General features: G+C 39.3%; 1 protein-coding gene across 1 annotated transcript; it reads right to left on the reverse strand.

Moving 5' to 3' along the window:
- Window positions 1–2: 2 nt before the first annotated feature.
- Window positions 3–18,296, reverse strand: gnai3 (guanine nucleotide binding protein (G protein), alpha inhibiting activity polypeptide 3). The gene is made up of 9 exons (XM_044351217.1): window positions 17,672–18,296; window positions 8,978–9,020; window positions 8,315–8,456; window positions 8,033–8,190; window positions 5,862–5,990; window positions 4,611–4,740; window positions 4,338–4,491; window positions 2,677–2,884; window positions 3–1,705 (listed from the first exon to the last, which is right to left on the reverse strand). The coding sequence occupies exons 1-8, from the start codon at window positions 17,787–17,789 to the stop codon at window positions 2,694–2,696; spliced, it is 1,065 nt and encodes a 354-aa protein (XP_044207152.1). The 5' UTR covers window positions 17,790–18,296; the 3' UTR covers window positions 3–1,705; window positions 2,677–2,693.
- Between the last annotated feature and the right edge of the window lie 702 nt (window positions 18,297–18,998).

Below are 18,998 nucleotides of genomic sequence, written 5' to 3' on the forward strand. Positions count from 1 at the left end.
CACTCCTTCATTACGATGAACACAGACGGTGGCGTTTATTTTTCCACATACAACGTCCTGCTGCCTTCAATACGTGCAACCAATCTGCAGCTAAAAATACACACAGTCCCCAAATAGACGACATATTCCTGTTTGAAAGACGTTCGCTAAAAAACATCAGAACCCAGCTGTTTCAGGAAATTACTTACCCTTTTTAAAAGATGAAAGATTTCAATAAACATGCATGAAATGAGGATTTTAGGCTCAAAGGTTTTGTTGCATTTGATAAACTGTCCCCACATGCTCTCATGTTGACTTGTAGATTGATTATAGTTTGAATTAATTTTGTGACGACTCACGTATTTAACTTGCATGTAGTTTTACTACAGAGGCAACATATAAGTCAATAAGGTCATACTGGTGAGCTGGGGCATGCTGGGCCCTCAGCTAAAACATACAGATGTGTCCCTTAAGTCTAAAAAAATTAGTTTCCCCCAAAAATTACCTAAAATTACCTCCTTGTACTGTTTGAGTGAGATGTTTTTATAAATCGTCATAGTGGATTTCAACTGTTCGGTGCTGCCTGTGGTAAGATATTGGTTTGGCATTTAAAAACAGAACAAAGGGGAGACAGCTTTGTGCCATCATTTAATGACGTTAAAATGAACCAATACAAATGCAGAGATTTAAAGTGGTATGTAAATGTCAGCTACCAGGCCTTCTCCGTGCAGGAAGTGACTGATCTAACCCAAACTGAGCTCCACTACGGTATATACAGTATCCACAACAGACTTCCTCAGCTACGGCCAAAGGACACAAATACAACCTCTGGCTATATCAAACTACTATCCCACTTTGCATGTTTGTGTGTTTTTGTTTATTTACTGGTATCCATAGGAATAAAAAAAAAATACCTTGAAAAAAAGGGAGGCTTCTATATCGAAAGTGAATAATATTAGTCATATTTAAACTCCTATGGAAAGAAAAACAGAAAAATCAGAAAATCCCTTCACAAATTGATTTGCAGTGATGTCTCTTAAGTATAAAAATATTGTTCAATCAATACAAGGTGGTGTAGTTAAAATTAAAATAACTATGTAGACAGCTGTGTTGCTAAATAATCCCCAGACCCAACAGGTTACGTTATATACATCAAAACTGCTCACACAAAACGTTTTTCTATACATAAGTTACGGCATTCACACATTCAAAAGTGGAAATACTATATAATCGCAACTCAAAAAAATTCAAATAAAATATAACAAATGCAAATATTCAGTAAATGCAATGTGATACAGGCTTACAGCTATGAGAAGATGCAACACAAAACAAAAGTGAACTGGATTTACATGTCAGCTGTTAAACTGTAAAATGCAGAAATGGATTTGATGAACAGCCAGTCTCCTTTGGTCCTTGTGCATATGGCAGACAAATTTTATAAATGTGTCAGCTGGATTTGAGAGATACTGGAGGGGCCTTCACCTGCCGGCCCCTCAGCGATGTAAATCTCAAGATTCCCTCACTAATTATATCCTCCCAGTATGCTCTGCATCGTGAAATCTATTAAGACAAAAGTGATCATGGTAGCAAGTCCCCCAAATTGTGGAATTTATTGGTCCTGCACGCAGCATGGCCACCTGCTCAGTCCTTAGTAACACCTACTTTCCAATTCGCCCTCTGCAGACAAGATGTGCCAGCCCCGAAGTCCCGGTTCTCCTCCTGACACCTGCAAGGAAAATGATCATTAAAACTTATGATGACTAACGTTATGTGGAGCTTGAAATCATTTTTAGTATCATAGGAACCCTCTGATTACTTATTTGAAGCCTCTTAGTTCAAAAGAGATCTTCTAATATCGGTGTGACATGAGTCCACCAGCGTTCTACATCCAGTTCTCCGCCTGCCCGCCGCTACTCTCCATGTTTTTCATGTTTTTGCACTAAACCGCTTCCCAGCCTCGTCTTTTAAGGTCTATTTTTGAGGAATAAACAGTAATGACGCCTGGTCCATAAATACAAATATCTGAGCCACAGTTTATTTTTGTTTGTCCGTTTTCTTTTTTGAATGTGTATTCGTAGGTCTGTGTTTGCAAGAACTTTTAAATGTTTGTGTTCACATGGGAAAAGTCTGTAGGGGACATTGGTTGGGGGGGGTGGAGGGTAAATGTGTGCTATTATTGTTATTAAAAGGTGGGTTTGGGTTTTGTTTTATTCTCTTCTTTTTACTTTTGTGCTGTTGTGCTGGGGCTCAAAATGTTCTTCTCAAGTCAGTTGTTCTTTTCTAAATTAAAAAAAAAAACCTATGGCGACAGGAAATAATTAACTAATAGGAGGCATAGTAAATAAATAAAGAATAAAAAGCCCCTAAAAATGTAATTTATACAATTCATCATACGCTGTTAAAGTAAAACGTACATGGACATGCTACAGTGTGTCTCAAAATGCTGTAATGATATTTACGTCATGATTACATACAGGAGCAACAAACATGGCTGAAAGTTAAAATAATGTTACTGTCGACTCTGCTGTGGAGGAGTTAGTTCCTCCAGTAGGAGTAACATTTGTAGTAGTGGTTTGGTTATAAAAGGTCAGATCGACAACAAATCATGACAATATGTAAGAAATGTAAGAAGATGGCAACACAACAAATTTATTTCAACATTTCAAACATCTCTCAGGTGAAAGTGGATGTGCTGACCTGCAGGGCCTGGAGATTCAGTAGAGCCCGATCTCCCTCAGGTTGATCTTGATGATGACATCAGTGACCGCGTCGAACACAAACTGCACATTCTTGGTGTCTGTGGCACAAGTGAAGTGGGTGTAGATCTCCTTGGTGTCCTTTCGTTTATTTAAGTCTTCAAACTGGCACTGGATATAAGCTGCCGTCTCTTCGTACGAGTCACCGCCTACAGGACATAAAAGCTTAGTTATAGAAAGATGCTGGTTATGATTTACATGATCTCTGGAAAAAAAAAGCTCTTTTTATTTTTAACAATGTGGGTTAAACAAAAGATGAGATTAATCTGTGACCACGTTTAGCTGATTTCCTGCTGCTACAAACAAACTTTTTCTCTGTTCTCTGCCAGTGAATCACTTTTAGGGTAAGAAATTAATGTAAGTCTATATAATGTCCCCAAAAGTGACCTAAGTAAACGTGTGTGTGTGTGTGTGTGTGTGTGTGTGTGTGTGTGTGTGTGTGTGTGTGTTTATATTAGCAAGAAATAATCATTAAAAGGACAAATAATAACAACAATAATACTAATTGTGATTATTATCACAATTAAGTTATCAATGGATCTTGTTTTGATGTAAATAAATGATAACAGAATTCAATCATTAAGTAAATCAATATACTTGGCAGGTGTATGAGTAAACAAACAAACAACAACAGCCACAGAGATCATTTTCTATTTTCATCTGAGTTTCTACTGGTTGTTGTCATGAACAGATGAATTTTACTGCAGTCATTTCACATTTGGGGATTTCTCTCAGTAAATAGGGGAGTTTCTGAATGTCTGTTTTGGATTCAAATTCATTATATATTTTGTTTATATTTGGGAAATATTTCTCCCTTAAAGCTGTTTAACTTTGGACACGAGGTGAGAAAGTGTAGCTCTGTCTCTACCTGTCGTCTGTCACACTGGGAGTCCTCCTCCGGCTCTGTCTATGTCGACCCTTTTCTATGTCTAGTCTGTGTTCACTGAGTCTGTATATTGTCAAGACTTTTCTTAATTTAGGAGTTTTTATTGTTTTCAGGTAATTTGTTAGTGTTGTTGTTTCCTTCCAATACGAAATATATTTTCCTTTTTTTTTTCTCTAACAAGTTGAAAATGATGAACTGTGACATAATCCTTTCTGATCTATAAATAGATGCAACTGTCATAATCCATCATGGACATTAGAACAGCTTGGGTTAATAAAACTGACAGGGAAAAAATGCGCTACAGTAAATTGTTTAGACTTTAGACAAAATGCTGGCAAGTTAGGCTGCATCTGGTTTACTGTGTAGAGAATGTATATGATTATAAACATGCTCGCTGTGCTGCAGAAACTAAATCCTATAGTCCTATCCTATCTGCAAACAATATGAGCCGTAACGATCGTGAAACTCTTAGTTAATTGAAATAAATCAAAAGCATAATTATACATTTCCAGAAAGTAAATACAACAGAAAGAGAAATAATTATAAACTTCGATAAACTGCTGATACACAAACTTCCTCAAAATTTAAAAAAAAAGTCTCTGCACACATCAGTATGTGACAGGTGCGTCGGAGGAAACTCCCACATACTGTCTCACTGCTTTCTAGAATATTTGTTAGTTTACGACATTTTGGTCTGTTCGATAAGTTTGTCTCACCGGAGTACTCGGGGTAGCAGATAGTGAGCGGACTCTTGCTGATCTTCTCCTCAAACAGGTCCTTCTTGTTGAGGAAGAGGATGATGGAGGTGAGCGTGAACCACTTGTTGTTGCAGATGGAGTCGAAAAGCTTCATGCTCTCGTGCATCCGGTTCTGAGGAAAGAGCAGATGACAACTTACCCGTAACTTCAATCCCATTTTTCAAAAGAAAAGGGAAAATCTTCTGTCTCTGATATATTTAGATGCACTAAGAGGAACAAAGCTATACTCACCATCTCCTCATCCTCGGCCAAAACGAGGTCGTAGTCGCTAAGCGCTACGCAAAAAATGATAGATGTGACTCCCTCAAAACAATGAATCCACTTCTTCCTCTCCGAACGCTGACCCCCGACATCAAACATCCTGGAGACAGAGACATAGCAGCAGCATGAATAAATACACAGTCTCATTTTAATGTCATTTTAATTTTAGAGTTTTATGAGGATGAGCTTCCTCTTAAAAATCCAGGGCAAGAGCACAAACACACAAACACACAAACACACACACACACACACACACACACACACACAGAGCAGGCTGGTGACCTCACTCTGTAATCTCATGTTTGTGTCTGCTGCCTCTAACTCCACCTGAGGCCCTTTGAGGCAAAATGAATCTATACTGAGCTGTTTAACCGACACACAGATGAAATGACAGAACGCTGTGTGCTTCAACACCAATTCAGTGATTACACATTTCCAGATCCCTGAACGTGTGTTTTTTTTATGGGGTTACAAAGGCAGGCCAGGGAGGCTATTACAGTTAATGTTTCACCAATATTTATAAGTACAGGAGCTAGACAGAATAATGTAAAAGGACTGAAGCAATGTAATTACATTAACTGCTACAGGGGTGGGTCATATTAGGCTGAATGCCAGTCGGCAGCATTTGGCGGTTACGAAAGAGGTTTGAAAATCAGCACTTTGATGTGCAATTTTTCAAAGCAACATGAGACAACTAACAAAGCTGCACAGAAGTGAAATCTGCTGTGACCCCACTGCAAAAATCAATATGATACCATAAATGATAAACATTATGACAAACAAAATGAGACGAACAACATGGACCCTTTTTTCTATGTTGAGCTATTGCAGACGAGGGACGGACTGTTCCTTTATATTATATTTCCCAAACAGTTTAGTCTGACAACATCTCAAAGGCCTGGAGAAGTAAACCTGGTATTTCACAAGACAAAAAACAAACAGGAAAAGAGTAGAAAAAGTCAAAAAAATAAATATTTTGTGCAGCTTAATTTGTTGTTTCTTGTTTCCTACCGCACCTTGAAACCTCCTTGAAGGACCCAGACCCCCAGTTTGGGAAACACTGAGTTAAGTTTATAATGAGGACATCTCACTGTTGACCGATACAATAAACCAGTGCTGGCTGCGACTGCCAGTAAAGCTTAATAAGTTATTTTTATGGCACAAACAGCACACCTGAGGCCAGGGCGCCTTTATGAGGAAGTACAATACAACTATACTAACTTGAAGTAGAGATTTTTGAAGGTGAAGTGAGTTTCCACGATGCCAGTGGTCTTCACACGTGTACGCAGCACGTCCTGCTGAGTCGGGACGTAGTTCGGCTGGCAGATCCGGTCCAAGTCATTCAGGTAGCTGAGAGACAGGAAACACAAGTTTGTGAAAACGATCCCAGATCCAATGTAAATATGACGTGTGATTTTAATAAATTCCAGAGGATTATCAGGCTTTTAATACATGAAAAAGTCACAATACAGCAAAGCGACATGTTTTTTTGGACACTTTTGTCTTGTGAAGTGGAGGGCTTGTTCTACACACAGACATCCAAGGACTCAACAGAATGATACTAAATATGGGCTCATATTTTGGTGGATGATAAACACTGGCTCCTTGTGGGTTGAGTAAAAACAGACTAACTCCACTGGTTCCTCCCGTCTAGTAGTGTGGACAAAGAGCACCAGGAGCCACGACACCTCGGCTGTTTTCAAAACAAAGAACATGTCCTTCACACTGAGCTACTTTCTTTCAGGGTGAATGTGATATAAACGCTACAGAAACAGAAAATCAGGGGCTTTATCCGTGTCTGATGGGTAATACAAGCCTGGACTATATTTAGCTCAAATGGCTTTGTTTGCATTTTTTCACTTAACTCCATCAGACAGTTTTATCCAGTGGTTGACTATCATAACAAACTGAAACCATTTTGTCAAATGAAGTGATATCTAAGCAGCTGTAAGTGGATAGAAACATTTTCCAGCTGTCAGTTTCTCCTTCGACTTTCTCCCTTTTCAGGAATGCAATCAGCTTTACAAGCTGACACAAGACCTTGAAGAACAAGACACATCTTGCCCCTCCTTCTGTCCTCCTGTGGAAATATTACAGAAACTCTCTCTAACAGTTGTCATCCTCCCTGTGATGAGGAAAACATGATTACAAAACAATGTCTTACGGAGTACCAGCTCAAAGCCCGATGACGAAATTTCAAATTTCACTACAGGTCGTTAAAGCAGTTTCACTTCTGCCAGGAATTTTCAGAAAATGAGATAAGCAAGTTGAGTTTGAAAACTCTTATTTTTGAAGACAAAATAAACTAAGATGTTTTTTTATCTTGAATCCCTGCTTAAAGAAGAGATTTAAGCCTATTTTATCATAAACCGTGCATTAAAAGAGTTACTGGTCGCTCTGATCATTCTTCCAGTCCATACTGGCTGTAAAAAGATCCTAATGTGACAAAACCCTCAGTCCTCGTTCTGTGTAGAATCTGAAGTTCAGCTGGAGCTAATTTGAGGTTTCAGCAGTCTGAGTCATCTTAGTTACGTTTTATTATTACAAAATTCCCTCCTTGTGTTTCCCTGGACAGTACTGTGTAGCTGCAACGAAGGGATGGCAACACAAAGGAGGAATTTTTATGAGTATTTGTTTAGTATTTTTTGGTGATTTTATGCCTTTATTAGACAGTTGACGAAATGTGGAAAGAGAGAAGCGAGGGAAGACGAGAGACTCTTGATGGACGGACCTAAGGAGGGGTTGCTTTGATGAGTTTTTAATTAAAAATGTTACAGCAGCCTTCCTTACAGTCAAAAAGGAGAAACCATCTCATGTTATTCATCTATAAAGCTCTACTATAAAGCTTCCAAACTACCTCACATCTCTTCTCTCATTTAAATCTAGTAACTACAGTAAACGATCCAGTAATTAATTAACCTCAGATATCCTTCATGTACGCACCAATGTTGGCAGAACTGGCTTTAAGAATGAACTGCAAACTGCCCTCAAACTTGAGTCTTACATTCTTCTTGGAGATTTTAAAGCTTTATTATCTGATGTTTTTTATGATTCTGTAACTGTTTTTATTAATTCCTTGTTCCTTGTTTGTGTAGTTGTGTTGTTACTGTCTGCTGATTGTGTTGAAAGAAGTTAGGGAATGCTTAAATGTTCTTAAAGGTCGTTAAATTTCAACTTTGAAGAGAATTTTTTAACAGAATGAGGACTGTGGATCTTCATCACTTGCATTGGCGCAGCACTAGGAAGGGACCATTATGGACAGGAGGCAGCAAACAATAACTCTTTCAATGTACATATGACTCGTGTAATAAGCTTGTAGTCGGCACTTTGTTAAGTTTACGGGTGTCTGTATGTAGAGAAGTCAAAAGAAACAGTCAACAAGAAGTCCTCACTATGCAGCAGAGTCGTTGAGCTGATACTCTCGCGATCGATCGAAGCATGCCTGAACTCCAGTATCGCTCCACAACCTCTGAATCACGCTTGTCAGCTCTGCCGACAGCGTCCCTTCCTCCGCCGAGCTCGCCAGGGCAAACAGCTGGCGGGCATCGTCCTGGAAACAAACACAATCATTTCTGTCATTTTAAACAACTTCCTGTGGTGATTCATTTCTTAAAGCGTACCTAACTACCAGAATGTGGCTCTGTGGAAGTCATGTTTAAGTGTGGTTAGCTTACCGCCCGCGCAGCATCTCCAAAATCTATCTTTAACCGTCCCATCGCCCTGATGATGGCCATGATGGACTGGATGGTGTTGCTGTACACCACCACCTTGTACTGTTTGCACTCCTCTTCTGAGTAGCCATCTTCATGAATGATTCTGACACAGAAAACAAAGTCCAAACAGGCTTTTAGAGTTCAGATAAATATGACGGTGTGAACAATTGCTCTCACAAATGTGGGACATATTACAAATTTGAAGATTTTTCATGCAACACTGTCATTAGTGCTGGAATTTGAGCTTCAGTGAGCATGCAGCTTGCCTAATGTGGGAAATGGGGGAGTCTATTCAGGTCCTGCCAGGCTACGACTGGCCTCTGCGGCCTTTGTTTAACATGTTGTGTAAAAGGGAGCTTCCTCCTCTGCCTGAGTGGAGCAAAATGAGGCTCCTACTCTGCTTCTACAGCATTTCCACAAAGATGAACCCTGTTTGTGATTACAGCTCTCACTGCACTATTAACCTCTGACAACAGGGCTGCGGCTGAAAGTGGGAGTGAGCGAGTGGAACTGTGTTTCGTCAAATTAAGACAAAAATAGGGTGAATGTTTCTTACAGGATGTAGCGGCTTGATATCATGCCATGTGCACTGTTATCAGAAATGAGTTATAAGCTGTAACTTACTTCATCTGCTTTACTATCGTGCTTTTCCCAGATTCGCCAGCACCTGAAAAAGATGGACAGTAGTTATATGCAACCACATCAGGAACGACAGCAGCCACATAATATCTCACAGTTTCAGAATCCTCTCGACGGCGGATCAATCCAGCTTTTCATAAGGGTTGAACTTAATTTGATCTAAGTTAATCACACATCATACAGTGTGCAGTATGTTTGCGTCAAAAAGCCCAAAAAAAGGAGCCTTGTGATGAATTTCAATGGCAGACATTTAAGTGGAGCCTGAGGGAGTTTGTACGGTCATGAAGCACTCCCCTGCATACAAGCGTATTATCAGAATTATGAGAAATAAAACTAATTTCTCGTTGCCCATAGGAAGACACATGGACATCAGTGTCATGTGGAGGGATCATATTCTAGCTGCTTGCCCAACACATACAACAGTGTATAAACTACCACAGCCCGAAGCACAGAGAGCATCGTGGGAAATGGTCTCTTTAGGAAGTGAGAGCTTTGAAATCTTTCTCAACAGTGCGCTTCTGCACAAAAGATGAACTGATGACTGGAACAAATGTTATGAAGGGTATTGCAATAATAAGTGGGAAAATGACTTCACATGAGGAACCTTTACAGTATTTCTACACTAATCAGCCAAACAGGAAACAGTTGTCATGCTTCTGGCTGAGCCAGTGTTTTTCCAGAGACAATCCCAGATATCATGCTGTTCTGGGCGTTAGAGAGCACAGAGGGCATAAAAACACCACAAATGATCCAAAGAGTCTGTCAGCAATCTGAAGCCCCCCCAAAATAACAAACACACCAACTGGCTCGCCGACCCAAACCCAACCAGCACCGAAAGACAACTCTTAGATGTAACATCGACGGCCTTTTTCAGATTTACCATGTCTTTAAAATATCTGTATTTGTGTTTTTTTGTAGATCTGTATGACAAAAGAACAATTAAAACAACCTTCATGCCCCTCTGTGACATTGATCAGAAAGGTTCGTCTCTTTCATATCATAACGAGTCGCTACAGCAGTGACACTGGTGTGAACAATTGTGTTTATTGGAATTGAACAGTACATGTACTATAGGGCTGCAACTAATGTCATTATTATCATTATTGATTGATCTGCAGATTATTTTCTTAATCAATTAATTGTTTTGTAGAAAACAGTGAAAAATGCCTGTAAATTTCCTAAAGCCAAAGGTGACATCTTTAGATCGTTTATTTTGTCTCCCCAGAGACAGATGAGTCCAAAGCCCAAAGATAATATCTACAGATTAAATAAACAAGATAAAACGTGTCAGTCAGTGAGCTTTAGAGGTGCTGGTGGGCGGATTTTTTTACTTTTGGACAGAGCCAGGCAAGTTGTTTCCCCCCACTTCCAGTCTTTATGCTGAGCTAAGCTAACCGTCTGCTGGTTCGAACAAACAGATATTATTAATTAATTAATTGACCTTGAAAATCCTAATTAACCACCGAATACTGATATGACTTTACTGTGATATTATTAGTAGCAAACAACACGTTTCACCTGTAGCTTCTCCGGGTTTGCTCAAAAAAGAAAGCAAACTCGAAGAAGCTACAGGCAAAACGCGTTGTTCGCTCCTAATAAAGTCACAATAAAATATATCAGTGTGCGGTGGTTAATTTTGATTTTCAAAAATATAATATGTTGCATATATATATGCAAACAACCAGCATCTGATTGAAAGTACTGGCTGTGCACGGGGGGGGCTGTTCACTAATTAATTGATCTTGTTTGCTGTTTGAGGTATCCTGTCAACAGATGAGCAGATGTATCTTTATGATAACGGCCTGTGGAGAAAATGCTTTTCGGGCTGCAGTACCATTGTTGGTCCCTTGGATAAATTGGCAGCAAGGTTGACTCGCTGTGCTGAATCTAGCTCTCTTAAAGGGGACATATGCACATTTCCAATATATTTATATTCTTGGGCTCCACTGGAATATGTTTGCATGATATACAGTTCAAAAACTCTCAAACTGAGGGGCTTTATGCAGCCCCTCAGTTCAGCCTCTATCTGAAACGAGCTGTTTTAGCTCCTGTCTCTTCAAGACCTCCTCCTGATGATCCACTCTGTTCTGATTGGTTAGCTCTCACTTCTTTTTGTTGTTCTTTATTTGAAATGTCAATTTCTCAAATACGTTTGTAGATGTTCAAGCCCGAATCCAATCCGAAATATGCCCGTTGACAACGTGAACAACCCATGGAACGACCTTAGCAACAAAGGCTACGGGGCGCACGGCCATTTGCGGGAACAAGCGAACAATCTGATGAGGACGAGGTAAAGGTTTTATAGTTTAGGTTGCAGAAGAAGCGTTTAGAGTAGACTGAAGCAGCGGCTTTTACATACATTCACCACAGGTTTTGGACCTTTGAACGTGTTCAACACAGATATCCAACATCATACATTGTAACTGTATAAAAATAACAGAAAGTCACAAAATGCCCCTTTAACAGATCAACGATTGAATACACACTCAAGCCAGATGTATCAGTGCATGGATTTGGACCCAGCTCTCAGTGGTGGCGGGCTCACTTTGCCCCTTGTGTCGCCCATTCCTTCGCCCTGGAGTCAGCAATTTTTCATAGCTGGAGTTTAATTAAACAAGCGTCAAAGCGTGTGTGCACATCAAACATTTGATGTCAAACTCAGACAACCGGTGAGAAATTATTTCCATAAACATCTGGGGTGAGTTTACACTGGCAGTCGAACCTCCTTTTGCTTAATATAATCACAGTAATTATGAACGACCGCAGGATGAAGAAGTTTTACGGCGCTGGAATTTGAAATATGGATGGCAGCTTTTTTTCTTAAAACAGCCCGGAATTAAAGTCTTGATGGAGGAATATTTTAAAATAAGGGCAAACTTTGTCTTAATATAGTTGTTCCCCCAAAATGTGGCGAGGCACATTCCCGATGCCAGTTAGGAATCCTTTCAGAACAGATGAATTTTGTCAAGGAGGCTTACAGTTGAGTAATATGTTCGGACGGCCGGCCAACAAGAATTAAATCCATGAATTCTTTGGTTAAGCTGTCACCAGCAAAAGAGATTTACGCCCGCTCACACAGACAGGGAGGAGAGGACAAATTGTGTTGATCCCTCTCCTCAGTTCTGTCAGTCACCAATTGTCTCATTCACGGCATTTTTTGGCTGATTATCAACCGTGGCCTCCCGCCAGCTCACAAACCAACTTTACACAGGCATTCACAGAGTCGTCCAAACCCATGTGGGACTCAGACTCCAAACCAAGCCTCATTTAATAAGAATTTCAAATGCAGATATTTTATAAATCACTATTTGTGGTCAAAAAGGAGACCATTTTCATTGGAAGGGTGCGCTGGCTCTCCAGCTTTGTGGTTCGCTATAAAGAACAGCACCCGAACTCCTCTTTGTTTTTCCCCTATAACTCTCTTGTCCCGGCACAGACAGGGAGTGGAGGGCACTGCCTGGAAAAACTGCTTCCCCTTCGACTCTGCGGTCAGAACTAGAAAATGAGTGTTTCCATACAATGAGATTTTAGCCTGCATTGTAGTTTTGCACCATCACACGAATCAGCCTGAAGTTAATCCTCAGAGATCAGTTAGTCAGTGGTGGGATTCATCTGTGTCCTCTCAACCACTTCTATGTGACTTCATGTGAAATCTATTTCAAGTTTTACTTCTGTCGGCACAATCAGGGCTCAGCTACTTAAAATATCTTGTCTTCCACACAACAATCAATGAACAGATCAGTGGAAACAGACTGATAAAAATCACTACATACTTGTGGTTACTAGCAGCTCTGAAATAGTCTGAAGTAAGCTTACTGGCATGGTTTTGTTCTGTCATATCTTCTAGATCAAGAATAAATCACTGCAAACAGAAAGGAAAACCTGCTAATAGGAAAGCAGCACATCTATTGTAGGAATAATGCCTCCATCAGGAATGTGATCCAGATCACAAACGATAAGGAAAATAAGCAGGAAAGCTGTTAAAGAAGAAATAAATCCATCCCATATCTGGAGATTTGCAAAGCGTGGAAATCATGTTAGTCTTGATCCACAACTGTGAGTCTTAATATACTGAAGTTCCTGTTATAGTGATTCCTGTTGAGATATAAATCAGCTTTAAGTGGGATTTCTGTGGAAGATTAATTTTAAATCTCTCTAGGGAATTTTAAACTTGTGTAAGATTTACAACATGGTAGTCTTCAAGATAACAAAATGTATTTCAGGGGCCTGTAACACTTTACACTCATCCCTCCATATCAAATAAAAGATGTATGACAATAATAATGCTCCTCAGTGCTCATAGTCAGCTAAATCATTTCTCCATTTGACACATCATGACTGATTGATTAAATAAGAAGAGTTCAGAGGTGATAAAAAACATTCCACTATGAGGAAATAAGCCTGTCGTGGAGATTTTTCACGATCAATTATGATGATGCAACTTGTTGAGGCGCCACCCCCTGCGCATCATATCCCAGCAAACATTGTTCGGACGGTGATGTCATGTCCTTGGCAAAAACAGCAACATGGACATGACACGCAAATCATGACATTCGGGTCAAATTGTTGTTTAGCGGACTTGTGCACATATTTGGAATACGGATATGAATGTGTAAGTGTCAATTTCTCCTTCTTATCAATATTTGGTCCAATTTTGTTTTTTTTATTCATTAATTGGTTGAGAGCAGTGTGTCTGTGTGACTCAGTGTATTTGTGTAGAAATGATGCATCTATCTTGTATTAAATAAGATACTTGATGTGTTTGCTGTGTGTTTGTCTATATATCATTTATTATCAGGATTATCTTGTATGTGACACATTGTTACGATGTATAACAGACATATTTTGACGTTGTTGGGACGCAAACAGGAAGGATGTCCAACTGATGACCAGGTCCAACATCCTGGACGTTGGCACAACTTTCATTTTGGAGCTATTTTTAAACCATAACAGGACGTCTTGATTGGACGTTCAAATGATGGTCATTCAACATCTCAGTGTTTGCTGGGATGCTATCAGTGCATTATGTATTTCACTTCATGGTAATTCCTGAGAATGAATGATTCATTTCATGAAGTTCTTAGTCATGTTTCTGTCTAATCAGATTGTGTGAGATTATGTTACAGAACAAAATGAAAACACCTGAGTGAGGACTCCACATACTTAAAGTCAGTCGATGCATAGTTTATTTTTAACTGTGATTGATTCACCAATCTCTTAAAACCACATACAACATTTCAGCAGCACCAGATGTCTGTTTATCTTCATAGTATCATTTTGTGTGAAAAAGCAATGCCTCCATCACAAGGTCAAGGGCAGTGAACTTACATGACAAAACTGTATGAGTACAATCAGCTTCTACAGTTCACACTCTATCATTTTGGCTGCAGCAAATAGCTGAAGTTACGCAAGCTGTTTGGGGAATTTTTTATGATTCTTTTTGTAACTTTAACTTGCTTTTTTTTTATGATTACGGGATGAACTAGTCAAAGAGTATTTTTAGTCTGTCTCTTCTTCTGGTAAAAAGGGAGGATTGCAAGGAAGTAGACGTGTTCTTGTAACGTAATGCAACTTCCACCAATAATGGAAATTCTGGTTCCAGTCTTGACAAAATGCTAGCGGCTAGCAGACCAACAGGATTAAATGTCAGTTTTACAACTATAAAAGCTGATATGTGTCCATGAATTCACGGGGTGACAACATGTAAAGGCTGTATTTAAACACAGGGTGCTTTGAGCTAAATACTAACATCAACATGCTAACATGCTGATGCTAAGCAGGTATAATGTTTACCATGTTCACCAGCCAATCAGCACCAAACACAGACTACAGCTGAGGCTGATGGGAATATCATTAATTTTGCAGGTATTTAGTTATAAACCCAAGTAGAGCTGCAATGAAGTTAGTTAATTACTAATCATTAAGTGCCAACTATTTGATAATCGATTAATCGTTCTGAGTCATTTTGGGGCATTTCCAATTCTCTGATTCTCAAATGTGAATATTTTCTGGTTTATTTAATGTTATATGATAGTAAAATAAATATCTTTGGGTTGTGGACTGTTGGTTGGGACTAAAGAAGACATTTGTGTATATAAGGTGGGGCTTTGGGGAATAGTGATCAATATTTTTCACCATTTTCTGACATTTTGTAAACCAGATGACTGATTGATTAATTAAACAAATAATTCACACATTAATCTATAATGAAAGTGCTAATCATTAGTTGCAGCCCTAAACTGAAGTTTTGGACAAATTAAAATATTTACCAGATGACGGTCACCAAATTTATAACAATTCATCCTGAGGCGACCACACAGTAAGCTTCTATTGCACTATTTATCAATAGTTGTTGACATATTTCAGTCTGGACCAAAGTGGTGGACTGACTGACGCTGCCCTCCCTACAGCAGGAAGGAGTCTCACGTACAGTATTATTGACTTTTTCATTGATCGTCAGAAAATCACAGACTTTAGATTATGGCCTCTCGAGATTAGAAGAAGCGTTTTTGTGGTTTACTCTCCGTTGGTGTTGTTTGTGTCCTTAACACAGTGGGATCTTATAATTTCTTTTTCAGGTGCATCAGCATGCAAAAGTCACCCAATTTTCAAAAGTTTTGATAATTGTTGGTCATTGTTGGTGCTCTGACACTTGTGATGTCACCTCACGAAGCTCACTCAGCTTTTTCTCACACAGTAGTTTTTCTGAGGATGTTCTCTAACATCACAAACTGGAGCTGGGCCAGACCAGCAGAGTGAACATTTTAATGAGGCTCTGTGGTGTCATGGGATTTTGTTCCAGAAATGTTTCATTTAACTGAACATATTGTGTAAACAAATTGGATTTAGAGTTTAACTTCTTTTAGAAAGCTGGTTCAGGACATTTCTGCTCGAGGATCCTGCTAATGTGCAGAGAGTGTAAAAATGTTGAGTGCTGCTGAACTCGGAGCATTTAATCCCCCTGGCACGTCTGTGCAGTCCACACCCGGAGTGTCAGTACCACTGTGTGTGTCTGTGTGTGTGTGTCAGTATACAGGTTGGCAATGCATTTACATCAGTCGTTGGTCAGTGGAAGCATGAGAAAGTGCTGAAATCTGCACACTTAATGCATGACACTGATCCAAGAAGTCATTAATGTCATTTATCTGATTTAAAATTTGTTCCAGCAAAACTGAACTGCCTTAAATTTAGTTTAACAGCTAAATGCTTCAAATAAAAACACACAAATTCTAAATGTTAAAGTAAATAACTAAAGATGTGGCAGATGTGAAAACCTGAAAACTCTCAAAAACTTAATTCGCAAAAATTTTGAATGTATTGTCAGTCATTTTTCAAAAATGCTGCTTTTCTTTGACTGATGTGATGACAAACTGAAGATCTTGTTGGTCAGTAAAAACAAGTTATTTGAGGACATCAAGTTGGGCTTTCATGCTATTTTCTGACATTTTAATGATTCATTGACTAAAACAGAAAATAATCATCAGATCAATCAATAATGAAACATCAGTCAGGCTGTATTGTGATGAACAATATGTTGAGGTACAATAAGAACTAGAAATACCACCTTGCAGTTGTACGTCTCCGCCGACCAGTCAAGTTGTAGTTTACTTTCATGTCTGTACAGACTCATAAATTCAGGAATTTAATAAAAGGTATTTAGTGTATTTTCCTTGTATGTGTTCACATGTTTGGCCAATAAAACTGAATCTGATAGAACGTTAAGTTGTAGCCGTGACAGTATAAGATGCTTCAGATGTGGATGTTGCTGCAAAGAAACAACAAATTCAAGACATGGATGCTGTACATACATCTTCAACCTGGCAGCACAGAAGATCTTTACAATCACCACAGTTTCAAGGTGGGAACCAAGATTAGTGTCACCAATTCATTATCCGACCAAATGTGAAATATGGTCATAATATCTCCTTCTGTGCCTGAGTTATGGTGTTGAATAATGGCCAGAAAATAAGGACATTATGATGTCACAGTGACCTTGCCCTTTGACCTTTGACCACAAAAATCTAATCAGTTCATCCTTGAGTCCAAATGGACGTTTGTGCCAGATGTAATAAAAGTCCTTGCAGGCGTTCCTTTGATACCACGTTCACGAGAATGGGACGGACAACCTGAAAGCATAATGGCTGTCGCTGGCATGGAGGCATAAAAATCACACATGTATGTGTAAGAATTAAATATCCCATCAGTTAATATACTATTGATACTGCCAACTCCAACACAGATACTGTAAAAGCATTTATGTCTATTTTCTTAGTGTTGACCCAGAACAGGGGCAGCATTTCCCTGCTGCTGTAAAGTTTAAACACTGAGGTGAAACAGGCCTGCAGGAGTTACAACGTGCTTGTTGATAAGTGACACTTGTCAACAAACAGTCTCCTCTGAACTGAGGTACTTTCTACCTTTCAACAAGTCCTAAGTTGCCTTCTGCATAAGTTGCAGTTGCTTTCTCACCACCAACATCTGGTTTACTTCTGCAAGTTCTGTCAGTGGAGAAATGATGAGCCACAGCTGCATGAAACCAACAGAATGAGGAGGAGGAGGAGTGTTTTAAGACTATGTGTATGAGAAAGTTTAAAGCACACAAATCCTGGTGATGATGAATGAAACTGATTTCATGCATGTAAACAAACAAAAAAAAAGAGCCAGTAACATAATTCCTACCGAGTAAAAGCAGTTTCACTTCTCTGGAGGACTTATCTCTGTCTTCTCGCAGGTTTTTGTCAATCATTTTACTCCTCTCCACCGCAGCTTTGTCCTCGGCGCTGATCGTGCAGCCCATTTTTGCCTTCGAACAACTTTTTTAGTGTCGGATCGAGGTTTCAGCAGCTCATGAGTTGAAGGGAAACGCCGTCAAACAGCTCTTGGGTCGGTGTGAGCTGAAGTTTCCCAGCCGGGGGAGAAGCGGAGAGAGGGGGAAAGGCGTTGGCACCGGAGGCTCGTCTGTCCCACTAAACCCCACAGTCTGATGCTGAACTCACACAGCTCCAGTCCAACACTCCTGTCTGCCCAGGTGATTCACTTCTGGGATTTATACGGAAAAATCTCCCCAAGTAGATGTTTATAAAAATGTATGTAATCTAACTTATCCGCAGTTAGAAGAACAAAAGCGTAAAAAGAAGAAAACAAACAGTTTCTGTGTAAAGTTATTTGAAAAACCAGGCGCTTAGTCCAGCGTTTTGAGAGAAAATGCTCAGTAATAATCACCGGATTTTCCCCATGAGACTGGCTGCTGCGCAGTCGCGCGTTCATCCAGCTGATCCAGCTGTAAACCAAGAAAACGGTACTGGAAAAGGAAAATTGATGCGCCGCACAGGCCTGATGGGAAATGTAGTCGACTCTAAACTACCAGATATGTTATTTCTGTCTGTGTAGCTCAAATATTGCTCAAATTTGTGCACAAATCAATATATCCTCCCAAAGCCTCTGTGAACTGAGTTATTATGTAGTTTAAAACGAGATGAAGATACTTGTGCATGTTTGCTCTGCAGTAAACATTCATTTACAGTATCAGGAGTTTGAGTGGTGTGAGAGCGTCTCCAGTGGATTCACAACACAACTGCAGGTGTGAATAAAATGCATTAAATCTACAGGGCTGTTAATGACAACATACAAAGCCATAAACGACACTTTTCTACAGTCAAGAGGTCAAATTAAATTATATATTATATATATATTATTATATATTTTTGCAGTTTTAACCCCCTTTTTTGTTCCTGCATGGTCGCCTGTAATTACAAACTATAAATTATATCGGATTAGTGGCAGCTTCAAGGTGGGTGAATCATAACTTTCAGTCGATCATAGTATGGAGCCATATGAATAAAATCAATTGCATTTAAAAACAAACAAACAAACATCAAAAACAACAAGAGATTACTGGATTATTTTCTTTGCTGGCCCACGGTATGGATTAACCTCATCAGTATTTATGTTAGAATATAAACTCTGCAGGTTAAAATGAATGTCGGTGAACATAATTGAACAAATA

This window comes from Thunnus albacares, chromosome 5 (genome assembly GCF_914725855.1).
Source record: "Thunnus albacares chromosome 5, fThuAlb1.1, whole genome shotgun sequence".
Classification (NCBI taxonomy): domain Eukaryota; kingdom Metazoa; phylum Chordata; class Actinopteri; order Scombriformes; family Scombridae; genus Thunnus; species Thunnus albacares.

Excerpts from the sequence above, each read along its gene's own strand:
- gnai3 (XM_044351217.1), bottom strand. The coding sequence starts at position 17,789 with ATGGGCTGCACGATCAGCGCCGAGGACAAAGCTGCGGTGGAGAGGAGT. Across the intron at positions 8,457-8,977 it reads ACGATAGTAAAGCAGATGAA|AATCATTCATGAAGATGGCT; the intron begins GTAAGTTACAGC and ends TTTCTGTGTCAG. Across the intron at positions 2,885-4,337 it reads CTGCTACCCCGAGTACTCCG|GCGGTGACTCGTACGAAGAG; the intron begins GTGAGACAAACT and ends TATGTCCTGTAG.